Genomic DNA, 13954 nt, shown 5'->3' with positions numbered 1-13954 from the left:
AATGCAATGCCATTGTCTGTGTTTTCACACAAAAACACAAGTCCAAAATGATTAATTCCCCATTTTAGTCTATCCCTATTGCAAATTGATGGGATACATCACTCCCAATGTTGTTCATACCCCTTGGGTGTGAATAATTTCTTGCTCGGCTGCATTAACGGCAAATGAAACAGAGTATCACATAAAAATGTTTCTCTGGTGAAATGCTGGATCTCCAAAAGTTGAGGTAATTCTGTACCTGTTCCTGGGCCGTCCAAGTGGTGCATTATAGCGACGTTTGATTTGTGCTGCCTTCTCATGTAAAAGATTATTTCCCCTTTTCCTCGGTTGGCAGATTTGACAGATCCACATGCCTGGGTCAAAAAACAAGAAAGCATATACATTCGACTTGTTTACACTTGGATTGAGAAACCAAATGATGCAGAGAAACACAAAGCATTATTGTTGTGTTCTAGTTTTAAGTGGATGTAATCTAGAAATGCAAATCTCACCTACTCTTTGAGGCAGATTAGATGAATGTTTGACTTTATGGGAGGCTGTAAAGATGCAATAAAGCCACAGATACAAAATTAAAGGGGCAGTTTTGGGTATTTACCTTTTGGCATCTGCGTTAGGGGAGGATCACAACACTCCATGTGGAAGCCACGGTCACATGAATCACAAAACAACATATTGTCCTAAGCATGGAGACACAAACATGTATTGAACATTCAAATGCACATCTGATTAAGAAAGCAGAATCTGATTAAATACATGAAATTAGTTTTCCCGGAGGCGGGGGTTACTGATCATGCATTGCTGCATTAGTGTTCTGTCAGAAATGATCAAATTTCATTGAGATTGTTGATTTTTTTTTAAACAATAGAATCTGTGCCCAAGTATGAAAAGTAGGTACCAGATAAAACAATTAAACTATCCACCTGTTTTCATTCATACGAGAGAATAAACAATGATTTGTGTTCAACTCCTCAGGCCCAGATTTCACAGCAATATGACATAATTATTTCAGTATTTACATTAGGTGGAAGAAGGACGTCAACCGTCTCAAATTTCGGATGACTGGGTAAAACATAGTCAACGCAAAATAATAGCACATAAACACATATTTTCAGATTTTTTTCGGAGTAGAGAATTTCGGAATGGGAATGCTGGAAAAATACTTGTGGCTGGGCACATAACCCGTTCTACCACTTTGAGCAGTTTTTTAAATTTCTTGTTCCAACTTTTTGATAGCAGTCATGTCTTTTCCAAGATAAGTCACTGCCCAAGTTACGTCTTTCTGGCGCTTGCTTTTTTTCATGCTCCCTTCATGTGTTACTGAGAGCTACATTAGCTTGGATCTTACGGCAGCCACTGCCTGCCATGTGTGCCATCTCCATTTTTTGGCTCTTGGGTAGTGTTCTGAGAGCTGTGTCTACAAGTCATTCAATAGGTTCAGTGTAATGCCATTCAGTGTCCGGATGGAGTCTCTGTAAACTTTGCATTTAACTTTGGCTAGCACCTTTTCCTCCGTGCACTATTGGATTGGATTTGCCTTTATTAGTCCTGCAGTAGAGAAATTTACATTTCACAGCAGCAAAGTTATGAAAGGAATGAAAGTAGAAAAACTAAATACATGAGCTGCTGGAAAGGCAGCCACTCTCGCGGCTTCAAGTCAAAAGAACAAAAAAAAACTAAATAACAACTAACATGAAAACACTGACACAGAGAGTCATTCATTCTGAAGCACTTTCTGATGTAATGTGATATAGATGGAGGTTTATTTTCTGGATCAACTGTTTTGCTTTGGCTTGAAGACATGGCTTCCCACTATATACGAACAAACAGGGAGGAAGGACATCCACTACCCTGGGGACTGTGCATGATGTGATTGGTTGGTGCACATCAACAGCTCTGAGCGCAAATAGAGCTAATGTGGATAGAATGTGCCTTATGGACTATTTAATGATCTTTCGGCTATATGAGGTTGTCAACTTACTAAAGTCCATCGCGGCCTAATATTGTTATATCGCCCACTACAACATCAATGCCATTGTAGTTGACACGTACATTAATCAAGAAAAAAAATCTAATGTTTTGGTTTTGTAGTGTTTTTCTAAACAAAATAAAAATACTACCAAGAAGAATCAAGTTAAGGCACCGGAACAATCAGCAATATGGTAAAGTAAGCACGATCTTTAAAATCGGATCAAAACCTATCCCTATTATAAATAAAGTCCAAACTTCAATTCAAGTGAGATGCTGTGGCATAACCTTGAGAGATAAATTTAATGCAGACATCAGTTTTGTAAACAACAGAAAAAAATGATCAACCAGTTTAAATGCAAGGGTTCCATTAGTTTTTCCTCTGTGTCCCGTGAATGGTGAAATGTTGTGTTCAAAACACCTCTTTGTACAGTATCAGTTAATGCAGACTCTGTTAACTCTTGTGATTTAGATGATAATGATAAGATTAACGAAACCATAAATTATGAAAAAAGAAGTACCAAGTGGTTCAAATCATTTTTTCTCCAACTGTAACATTTTTAGATTAGATTAGATTAGATTAGCTAACCTTCACTGGTCGCACACTGGAGAAATTCACAATTCACAGCAGCAAAGTTATTTTTGTGACACTGTCCTAATAATGTTTGGTTACAAAATCAACCTGAACATTTTTAAATATACACGGTGAAATGCTGTCATGGATAGACAAATTAAATAAGTGGAAATAAGAGAACAAAACCGTTATTTGCCTCCCATTGGAGAAATTCCGAATTTATAGCAGCCAATATTCTGCAGCTCTGGTTCATTATTTAATTGAGCTGGATATTTTGATTTGAAATATGACAGTTTCAGGTCGTTTACTCATTAAAATGTGTCATTTTCTTCTTGATGTGTACACCTCGTATAAGATTTAAAAAAAAACATTAAGAAGCAATTGGGTGTCTGATTTACAGTGATATCTCACTTCATAGATTTGAATAACAATGAAGGCAAGCGGACAAAAATAGTACAATCTGAAAACGACAGATATGTCAACCATCATCTCGATCTGGCTATTAAAAAAGAACAGGCGCTGTTCATGTGTCACTTCTCCGCTGATCCACTCACCGCATTCTTTCCTTGATCCTGACAGCTACTGCAGGTTTTGCATTCGATGCACTGCCACCACAGTGCCTTGACTCTCACCGTGAGTTCTGGGGAGAACTTGAGACAGGACGGGTGGCCTGCAGACAAGCAGAAACGCATGCAGAAACATGTACGTCATTGTTTTGTGACAGGAGTGACCCGCTTAAATCATCGGAGGAGTGAGGGAAAGGCAAACGGGAGTTGAAACATTCCACAAATGCTCACGATGTACCCGTGAAGCATTTGAATAAATGACATGCTGACATGCTTGATGAGCAGCCAGTGAGAAACCAGATCTGCTACAGATGAAAGGGCTACACGATCTCGCTGTATCAACTTGAGAATATATTGTTGAGCAACAATGGTCACAGGCAGATTCCATATTGGTTCTACCGTGGATGAAATGGAAATGTCAGAGAAATATCTGTGTATGTTGTTCCACTTCATCTTTTAACACTTTCATCGTGAATACGGAGGTAAATAAATGTCAATCATGCCTTTGAAAAACAGCCATGGCAATGTTTTGAGAGCTGTGAAATAGGCTTTTTATGTGCTAATTATTGAAAAAAAAAATCACATCAAAATTGAAATACAACTGTGCTATTTAGTCTTCAGCTTGTGCAAAACATCCGTTTTCACTACTCCCTGAACTTCTTTCCTATTGCTCTATACAAGACAGTCTGTCTGTCAGTTTATCTACAGACACTGAGTGAGAGCGGGGGAATGGGGGAAGACAGAGAGAGAGAGGGGGGAGAGAGAGAGAGAGAGAGAGAGAGAGAGAGAGAGAGAGAGAGAGAGAGAGAGAGAGAGAGAGAGATTTGTGCACCGCTTGAGTTTTTGAACATTTGGAGTAAATGTGCGCTCTGAGAGTATTTCCAAACATGCCCTAGTGTGCGATACAGGAAACTCCTTTACTTGTAGACTATGTATTGAAAATATAATCTAATTGCAAGAGTTGACTGAGCGCTTGTTTGAATGAAGTGACGGCACTCTTGTTCTGCGTAAGTAAGCTGCACGCAGTCGCACGCGCGTGTGAGGCTGCCTCTCCCGGCCGTTCTCCACCTGCTGTCAATTCTCTAATCGCGGACACGGGGCATTTATATGGTTCGCGATCACCCCGTCAATGCCAGATGATTGACTCACCTCACCACCGTACCTGGACTCGTCCATCGATGCGCGAGTGTATCCGGTCCGAGGTATTTTCCCTGCATCCCGTAAATTTATGTCATCTTCCGGGATTGCACCCTCGTGTGCCATTTGCTCTTTGCCGTAGTAAGCGGGTCGGATCACCCCCTGCCTTCTTACTCGCTGTGTTTTCTTTTATTTGTGAAGAGTTGTCACTCTCGCTCGGAACGTGACCGCTACAGATGACTCGGCGACAGGATGTTCTTTTCTCTTAAAATATCTATCCAATGACACTTGCTCTCACTCCTACAGTCACATCACTAGATTTCACAGCCTCCTTATTCTTTAATATCGTACTGATCGTAGATTTCGCCATGCTGTATTCCCTAGCCAGATCAGACACTCGCACACCTCCTTCATATTTTGCGATTGTTTCTTTCTTAAATGCAATAGTTGTATGCACTACTTTTCTTTTGTCACTTTAAGCAGCACTTTCTTTAGAGGCATGATTAGGGGCTAAAACTCTTCGTACACCTATATTAAACGCTAGAGCAAAACGCAGCACGTTTTGCAGTTGGTCACGGAGAGAGCGATACATCCGTATGCCGCTCAGAACCCCACCCTCGCGTACGTACTCACGCGTCGTATTGCCGTTCGAACACCGATTGGTTCGAACTACGAAGCAAGAATATCTCGAATATTTTGTTCGAACTCCGATTTGTTCGAACTGTGAGGCGTTCGAGAACCGAGGTACCAATGTGTGTTTGCATATATGTGTGTTGCGGTATATATATATATATAAACAGTAAAGTCTCGTTATATCGATATTCTCGGGAGTCCAAAAAAATATCGATATAACCGGGACTATCGATATATCCGACCCTGCGCGCATGTAATTTTCTCCTTGCTTTCATAGAAATAGTATCGTAATAAGCGGTACTATCGATATAACCGATATCGATATAACGAGACTTATATATATATATATATATATAAATAATTTTTCTTTTGCCTACCCCCGAATGCGGGTTTGGGATAACTCATTGTCTGGCCTCTCCTTTTCAACCGTGTGCGCACGCACGCACACACACACACACACGCACGCACGCACGCACACACACACACACACACACACACACACACACACACACACACACACACACACACATTTTAAACACACTCACCACTGTTGCCACAATCTGCACAGGAGATGAGCTCCTCAGGCTTCTTATCACGATTCTGCTCCTTGGTCCCCAAACAGAAGCTACAAATAGGGATGGGTTCAGCCACCGGCTAGAAGGAAAGATGGAGAAAGTCAAATCAGGAGGTCCACATTACAGGGTCAATATACCTGTAGCAGTGTAACAAAGCCCTATGTGGATGAGGGTGGCTGAATGTTTTCGTCAACATCAACGACTTCTTTAATTCACGAGCTTATATGAAGGCCAGTCAAAATTACTGTGTCAACTTACTGTTCCCTAAATGAAATGAATAAAATAAATAAACAAACGGTAGATAGGGGTGGTAGTTTTTTTTCTGGACTAGATAAATGATCTTTTACATGTTTGTTGAGATACATCATCAACATTCAGTTGAACTTAATTCTCACTCTCCTCAAATAAGTTGGAAGGAGGGACTCACGTGTGCACGCACATACATACACACAAGATGACATGAACAGTGTCAAAGCATGGAGAAAGAACTGGCACACATGAAGAAAACGTTTTGCAATTAAAGAAAGTTGGGGGATCCAAAAATAATTAGTTCCACATCTAATGCCACAGTGGAAATATTTTGGATTCAAGGCAGATGAACACATAGTGGAATGCTCACATCAAACAGCCATTATGTTGCAACATGAGGAACCTACAAATCCATTTGAAACTCAACCACCTCGCCCGCCCACTTACTTCATATGGAAATAAAAAACACGGCATGTAGGGTCAGCCATTTGCTCACAGTTCGGATTACCTGTTTTATAACCAAAGAAATGCAGCAATTCAACACTGTTGAGAAACATCCATTTGAAGAAATGCTATTTTTTTTTGAGAGTACAAATGTCTAAAAAAACCTTACATTACCTGAACACCCATTTCCAGCCTTGTACACAGGTCAAAGAGGACATTCTGAAGGAGATCAGACCTCGATTTAGTCTGCCACTAGAGACATGCAGTTCTTTTATTTATCAACACCAACAATCAGATTCGAACTGCCAAGTATTGTAAGACTGTCACCACATCCCTTCTCCATTGTATTAAATTTTATTCTTGTTTCAGGCAACAGCAAACACAACAGTGTCATATTACAAAAAGAGCAAAGGAGTGAATGAGTAACATAGGTCAATTTTGTCTGAAAACGAGTTGTGAACACTGATTTCATCCCACCCGAATAATAAATACAAAACACTCTGCTACTCCAACTTTAACTGTAATCCCATATAAAAAAGACATCAATGTGTATCAATTATGTTGTAGATCAGGGGTGTCAAAGTAATTGTTTGCCGCTGGCCACATTGTAGTTACGGTTTCCTCTCGAGGGCCGTTATGAATTTGGGGAAGCCATTAGAATGTTGAATCCCCTCCACATATTACATATAGAGTGCACAACAAATTAATGAATAACTAGTTTTCAAATCTGAAGTCAAGAAGAATGACTGTTATTGTGGTTTACATCCAAAAATATGAAATTTTGGTTAGGATTTTAGCAAGCATCATGGAATTTTGCAAGTTTGATTTGCTTCCACGGGCCGAAAAAAATGATGTGGCGGGCCAGATTTGGCCCGCGGGCCTTGACTTTGACACCTGTGTTGTAGATAATCCAAAATTCCGAAATGTCTGTCCACGGGGGTCCATTGTATATTAAAATGTGCCTTTTAAGGAAATGCCAATGAATCAATTGGTATTAACCCTTTAGATGATTGTGCCAAATTCGGTACACTAAAGATAAATGCTTATAGATCGAGAAAATGAAAGGTAGCAGTTCAAGTGGTGATTGGAACTGATGCAGCACAAGTTACATGCCCCTTTAAAAGAGGTTATGTGCAGCTTTACCTTTAAGAGCGTCAGTGACATCATCTCCATGCGCAACACAACGTGCTCTCCTCCATCTTTAAAGCACCTTCTATTTTTCATCATGGATGAAAGTATATGTTGTAACTATTTTATGAGCTATTCAGAAGAGGTTTACCTTGATACTGAAATGCATAAACTAACGCTAACTTGTTTATTTACCAAGAAATATTAAAAATAAGTAGTGTCCCGAATTTGGAACATTCGGCGTGCTAACGCTATTTTCATGATGTACAACATGTGGCACATGCAGCATGTAGTGAAACACTTATTTGCTAAGAATTATTACAGCATATTTACTCTGCTAACAATATCAACACAGATCTCATGAGGACCAAATCATTCTATGGAAGAGCAAAACAACATAAAAATCCTCCAGTCAACATTGTAGCTGATGTGGAAAGTGAGTCCGAGACATCTGATAAATGATGATATTGTTGATCCTGACTTGGTACCCGATGCGAATAATTGTAAGTGAATTGTGCTTTTTCCACTAATAGGTGTACCTCAGAGCTTTGCATGCTCAACATTATTGAAACGGAGGTCAATACTTTTTTTTCTAAAATACCCATGTATATCCTTCCAGATCCTGATGAGAATGAAATAGATGATTCAGAAGAAGGTGATGTCCAAACAACTGAGAGAATACCTGGAACAAGTCGTCAAGGACGGTTCCAGAAGAGAGAGGTTCTGAAACAGTTGTCCGATGCAAGTGGGGGAAAACACTGACTACCACATGTTTGTTGAGGCAGACTGTTGCATTGATGAACTTCTATCACCATTGAAATACTTTCAAAAGATTTTTGATGAAAAAATTATGGCTATTATTGTTGAACAGTCGAACCTATATGCAATGCAAAATGACATCAATAAGCCCCTGTGTCCCACCAAAGAAGAGTTTGAGAAGTGGCTGGGATTGATATTTTATTTCTCAATCTCAAAATTACCAAACACTTGGATGCACTGGGCTCGAAAACTATCACCACTAAGTGATTATGCTGCAGAATGTATGTCAAGGAATCACTTTGAAATTATAAAAAGAAACTTGCATATAGCAGACAACACAAAACAAGGAACTCGAGGAAGCCAAAATTATGATCCCCTGCACAAAGTAAGGCCAATGATAAATCACCTGAGACAGAAGTTTCAAGAATTACCCAAATCACAGCGTTGATGAACAAATTGTACCCTGATGCTGAACAAATTGTACCCTATAAAGGTCGATCTACACTCAAGCGGTATCTACCAAATAAACCAAAGAAATGGGGGTTCAAGTTGTTTGTGCTGGTAGGCTATGATGGCGACATGTACGACTTCATTCCATATACAGGAAAGATAAACCCAGTCAGTGATTCCACGGTTCCTGATCTGAAAGCAAGCTCAAATATTGTGCTTCATTTGTCTCAAAACATCCAACCAGGTAATAATCATTTACTGTATTTTGATAATTGGTTTACCTCCATCCCATTACTGCAACATTTAGCAACAAGAAAAATCTGGTGTTGTGGCACAGTGAGACTCAATCGATTGGTTGGAAGCAACAAGAGCCAGACTGCTGACAAGCAGCTCATGAAAAGAGGCAGAGGCTCCTTTGACGAAAAAATACTGGTGAAAGATGCCTCTGAGGTGACATTAGTACACTGGTTTGACAACAAAATAGTAAATATAGTGTCAACCTTTGCGAAGGCAAATCCTCTGTCTACTGTCAGTCGCTTTGACAGCAAAGGTAGAGAGGTTATAGAAGTTCCCATTCCCGATATTGTGAAGAGGTATAATGAGTCGATGGGGGAGTAGATCTTGCAGATCATCTCCGTTCCCTATATAGAATAAACACAAAGTCTAAGAAGTCCTACCATAGACTTATTTTCAATTTTTTTGGACATGGCTCTCTTTTGATTTTTTTTTTCTAACTAGAAAATAATTCAGGCAGTAAAGGGTTAATAAGGGGGTGTTTACATTCAGACTGGGCGGTATATATTTCTCACATTGGTATCTTGATATAAGCATTGACGATATTAAACTGATCATCCGACCATGATTGCCCATTTTTCACTAACAGGTGCAATTTGTGCCTTTTTTAAAAATCAGTAATGTTTAATCTTAGATTTTGTTTTGAAGAAAAAAAAATATCTTCAAGACACCCCACCACCTCTTCCCCATGACTTGTACAGAATCTTATTGAGAATGACAGAAATCTATGATGAGAAAATGTTTTAATGTTAAAAATCTGAAATTTAGATCATTTGCACAATTTTATTTTATTTTTTAAAAGGTATTTAATCGATGTATCATTGCACGTTCAGCTAATAAGGACACACAATAAAAGGTGTAATATTTGAAGAAACTATACTGTTTTTAATAAGTTTGTTTGTTGGGGGAAAATACTTAATTCCACCCATTTTATACACAATCGTAAAACAAAGGACATTATCAAATCAGTACTCTGGATCAGCGAGTGATCAGGTACTTAAACTTCTTCGTTTCCTTTTGGCTTTTTCCTTCAGGGGTCCCCACAGTGAATCAATATGCTCCATCTTCAGAGGTTTGATTCACATGTTTTTTTTTTGGCCAAGCTTTTACGTCGGATGCCCTTCCTGACACAACCCTCTATATTCATCGATATAGGGACCGGCACAATAAGAAACTAGCTTGTGTCCCTCAGGTACCGAAACATTGTGTGAAAAACAGGCCGAGCGGTACATCCCTAATCTTGCCAACTGTGCAATACGAAGATAAAATGTGGATTTTTAATTCTAAATGATGAATTCAGCAATTCAAAATAACCCTTTCAGGGTTGAAATGAAGATGAAAACAGAGTTGGCTCTTCCAATGCTGCTTTAGAAATGTCTGTACTTGCATGGCTGTCGAGGTAGGGGCAGCGAGCAGGTCCTGGCAGGGAGGAGAAAGGAGGCAGGAGCTTAATTTATTGGGTTCATTTTCTTCAGACTCAGCCTCTACTAACCCAACCCTCTAACACAACCACCCCAGCACATGGTGAGAGCGGCATTGTGAGCGGGTGTCAGTAAAACAAGGTCAACATTTCGAGGGTTGTAAATAATCGCGGAGGAAAAAAAGGGGGTGAATTGGACGCGCAAGGTGATACTATGGTATGTGGACTACAAAAACACTCTTCTAATTAAGTTGGGACATTTTGTTAATCATTAAAACAGAATACAATGACCTGCAAATCATTTTCAATTTATATTTAGTTCCATGCACAACAAACAAAAGCTAATTAATGATGAAACAGCGAAACCTTTGTTTTGTGAAAATTTTAATATGTGACTCTTAATTTCATGGATTGCCATAAATCGCAAAAAGCATGTTTCAACATCTAGTACAGAGGTGGGCAAACTTTTTGACTCGCGGGCCGCATTGGGTTTTAAAATTTGACAGAGGGGCCTTTGGAGGGAGTGTTTGGGCCGGAAATACTAAACCTAAAGCATTAAACTAACTACCTAAAGCATTAAAGGACAACCGACGCCTCCGGACAAGTTATGTCCATAATTTATAAAATCACTTCAAATGACTTTGACTGAGCGTATTTTACAAAGATTCCACAGCATATAGCTATAGTTTACGTTCTAAGACTTGCGCTGAATATTCACGAAGTCTTGTTTTCGAGTTGATGACGATCCCCATGTGACGACAATGTTTTTTAATGTGATTAGTCGTTTCATTGTGCTTCAATTCGTGAAAAATAGGGCAGGCAACTTTTCAGTTATCTGCCCTGTTGTCCGCTAACTTTTTGTCATGAGTTTCAGACAGTTTTTACTATAATTTGGGCAGGTTCGGCGGGCCGGATTAAAAAGCCTAACGGGCCGTATGTGGCCCGCGGGCCGTAGTTTGCCAATGCCTGATCTAGTGTGTTCTTTGTGGTGTATTCAATTAAATATAGAATGAACATGATATGCAAATTATTGTATTCTCTATTTATATGTTTCATGCAATGTCGAAAACAACGGAGTGGATACAGTACTGGACCTCATGAAAAATCCATTTACAAATAAATTAGTGTCACCTTGTGAGCATAAACTTGAAAACATGGACTCCCCCCCATTCACCCATTTTTAATGTGCTTATATTGATAGTTAAGAATCTATATACTAAGCGGGCAGCCCAATGGTCCAGTGGTTAGCGCTTTGACCTCACAGCACAGATGGTGGTTAAATCTCCGCTCCGGTCTCCCTGTGTGGACTTTGCATGTTCTCTCTGGGCCTCTGTGTGTGTTTTTCTCCCAAAACATGAATGGCAGGCTGATTGTTCATCTCTGTGTACCCTGCGATTGGGTGGCGACCGGTTCAGGGTGTCCCACCCAACTGCCTGATGACAGCTGACTAAAGGACCCCCACGACCCTATGAGGATAAATGAATGAATTTATATACTTTTTGTTCTTCTACTTCTCCTTTTCATAATTTTGTTGCTGTAAATCGGTGTGAATAATGGTTCTTTTATCTTTTAAAAAGGAAGCCTGACAGAAGCTTAACAACATCATTCTCCTCTTCTTTTCCTTTCGGCTTTTCCCTTCAAGGGGTCGCCACAGCGAATCAGTAACCTCCATCTTCATTAAACAATGTAATTTCTATGGAAAAAAGTGGAATGAAGAAAACAGGATCATGCATTCAGCACAGAAGGAAGAGTCGAGAGAGATCCACGCCTCAGTCATTCCTGACATTTCACCCTTTCACTGCCAAACGGGCAAACTGCACGGAAGTAAACAAACTTAGCCAGCAACACAGCTTTCCGGGGCATTTGGTTCAGGGCATCTCTGGTTCAGCATTTAAATCATTCGCAGCCATTCTTGAATTTATTCAGGAATTAAATTATGACGTAGAGCGCCATTCCCAAATTTGTTCGGGTTTTAGTTTTTCTTGCTGGGGTGCCGATAAAACTCTGGACAGCAGCCCTAATTTCAAGCTCATATAACGCCAGACCCATATAATTTAGGAATCAACTTTTTTCCTGATGAAAGAAAGAAGAGAGTCGAAGGTTTCTTATGCTGCATTGAATGTTTATGGAGTCCTAAAACACTGTATTCGGTGGGTCCTGGAATCTGAGTGACAATACCGAAAACCCTGGCACTGGAATAGACACATTTTGCTCATGTGGCAGTGAATGAGTTAATATGTCAACATATCCCTACTTTTACATTATGACAAACATGTCTGTGTAAGCTCTCAGTCGTACAGGAGTGGTCCATCAATGAGAAGGTTTCTTCAGCCGTCATCTGTACAAAAGTGAAGGTTTCGGACGTTTCGCCTCCTATCCAATAGGCTTCGTCAGCTAACTAAAGTCTGACTGGTCGTATCGGCCCCATTTATATATCCCTAATGTCCAGACATGGTGGCGGCGGACACAGCTATGATAGGTCCCTACTCTCAGGTTGGGGGGGCAGGGGACCCCTCCCTATGGCCCCACTGATTGTTACTACATTCCTGACTAACGACTGGCCTATTACCCCCACTCCCCCCAGTATCACCTCATCATAATGCTGATGAGGGTCGTTATGCTGATGAGGTGATACCGGGGGGAGTGGGGGTAATAGGCCAGTCGTTAGTCAGGAATGTAGTAACAATCAGTGGGGCCATAGGGAGGGGTCCCCTGCCCCCCCAACCTGAGAGTAGGGACCTATCATAGCTGTGTCCGCCGCCACCATGTCTGGACATTAGGGACATATAAATGGGGCCGATACGACCAGTCAGACTTTAGTTCGCTGACGAAGCCTCTTGGATAGGAGGCGAAACGTCCGAAACCTTCACTTTTGTACAGATGACAGCTGAAGAAACCTTCTCATCGATTATGACAAACAGCAGGCCTATAGAATCAGATACTGGACAGCATTTGACATTCCATATCTATTCTAAGATTTTTGTAAGGCAATGTGGTCCTTTATTCAATTTCAGCAATATATAGTGTATATATAGTATTTCATCTGTGCTGTATGTCATGCATATTAGCATATTTGACAATAAAGCTGACTTTGACTTTGATAGTGACAAACTGAGCGCCCATCCAAGCCAAATGGAACTCCGAACAGCTGTCACCAGTTAGCGAGTTACATTAAATGGTGGACTTGGACTTGAAACATGATCCCAGTGTTGCCGTAGGTACCGCACATATGTATTAAGTAACACAAACAGGCAATCAGATCTGAGAAGCCATCAATGCAAGTTTTTAAGACGGTGGTCGGCAATTGATATCCAGTCATATCTGGCCCATCAGATAAAAATTTTGAGTTGTCTTAACAATAATTATTTGATTTTTTTTCTTTACAATTTTTTCATTAATTTGTACATACTTAATACTCACATAATTTAGGTGTAAATTAATTCTAGTTGTATAAGAGCAGCTGCTTGTTGGTGCAACATGCTGCAGTTTACATGACATCCGATTAGTTCAGTGGCGGTCCGTGCATTTCACACCTCGGCCTTCAGTGAAGTCCTGCTGAGTCCGACTTGAACAAATATCCCTGGTAATACCATAATTTATGACACAACAGCTGGAGATATCATTTACAAAAGCACACGCACGCAGTACTGGGCGTGGCATCATCTTAATCGTCTACAACACAGGCAATTTTCCGGAGCAATTACACATCAATAAATCTGCATCAGCGATTAGAACTTGTCACTCTACGTGATACTGCAAA

The 13954-nt window shown here is 40.1% G+C and overlaps 1 protein-coding gene across 1 annotated transcript in view; it reads right to left on the bottom strand.

Annotated features, from left to right (window-relative positions):
- kat6a (K(lysine) acetyltransferase 6A) overlaps nucleotides 1-13954 on the bottom strand; it is a 47546-nt gene that overhangs the window by 17999 nt on the left and 15593 nt on the right. Inside the window, exons 3-6 of the mRNA XM_088994828.1 lie at nucleotides 5421-5529; nucleotides 3094-3209; nucleotides 596-677; nucleotides 239-353 (exon numbers count right to left, since the gene is read on the bottom strand). Coding sequence (XP_088850954.1) covers nucleotides 239-353; nucleotides 596-677; nucleotides 3094-3209; nucleotides 5421-5529 — 422 coding nt within the window. The remainder of the gene's footprint in view (nucleotides 1-238; nucleotides 354-595; nucleotides 678-3093; nucleotides 3210-5420; nucleotides 5530-13954) is intronic.

This window comes from Hippocampus bargibanti, linkage group LG04 (genome assembly GCF_051943395.1).
Source record: "Hippocampus bargibanti isolate YZ-2025 linkage group LG04, ASM5194339v1, whole genome shotgun sequence".
Taxonomy (NCBI): Eukaryota; Metazoa; Chordata; class Actinopteri; order Syngnathiformes; family Syngnathidae; genus Hippocampus; species Hippocampus bargibanti.
This window is presented reverse-complemented; position numbering and strand designations above follow the sequence as displayed.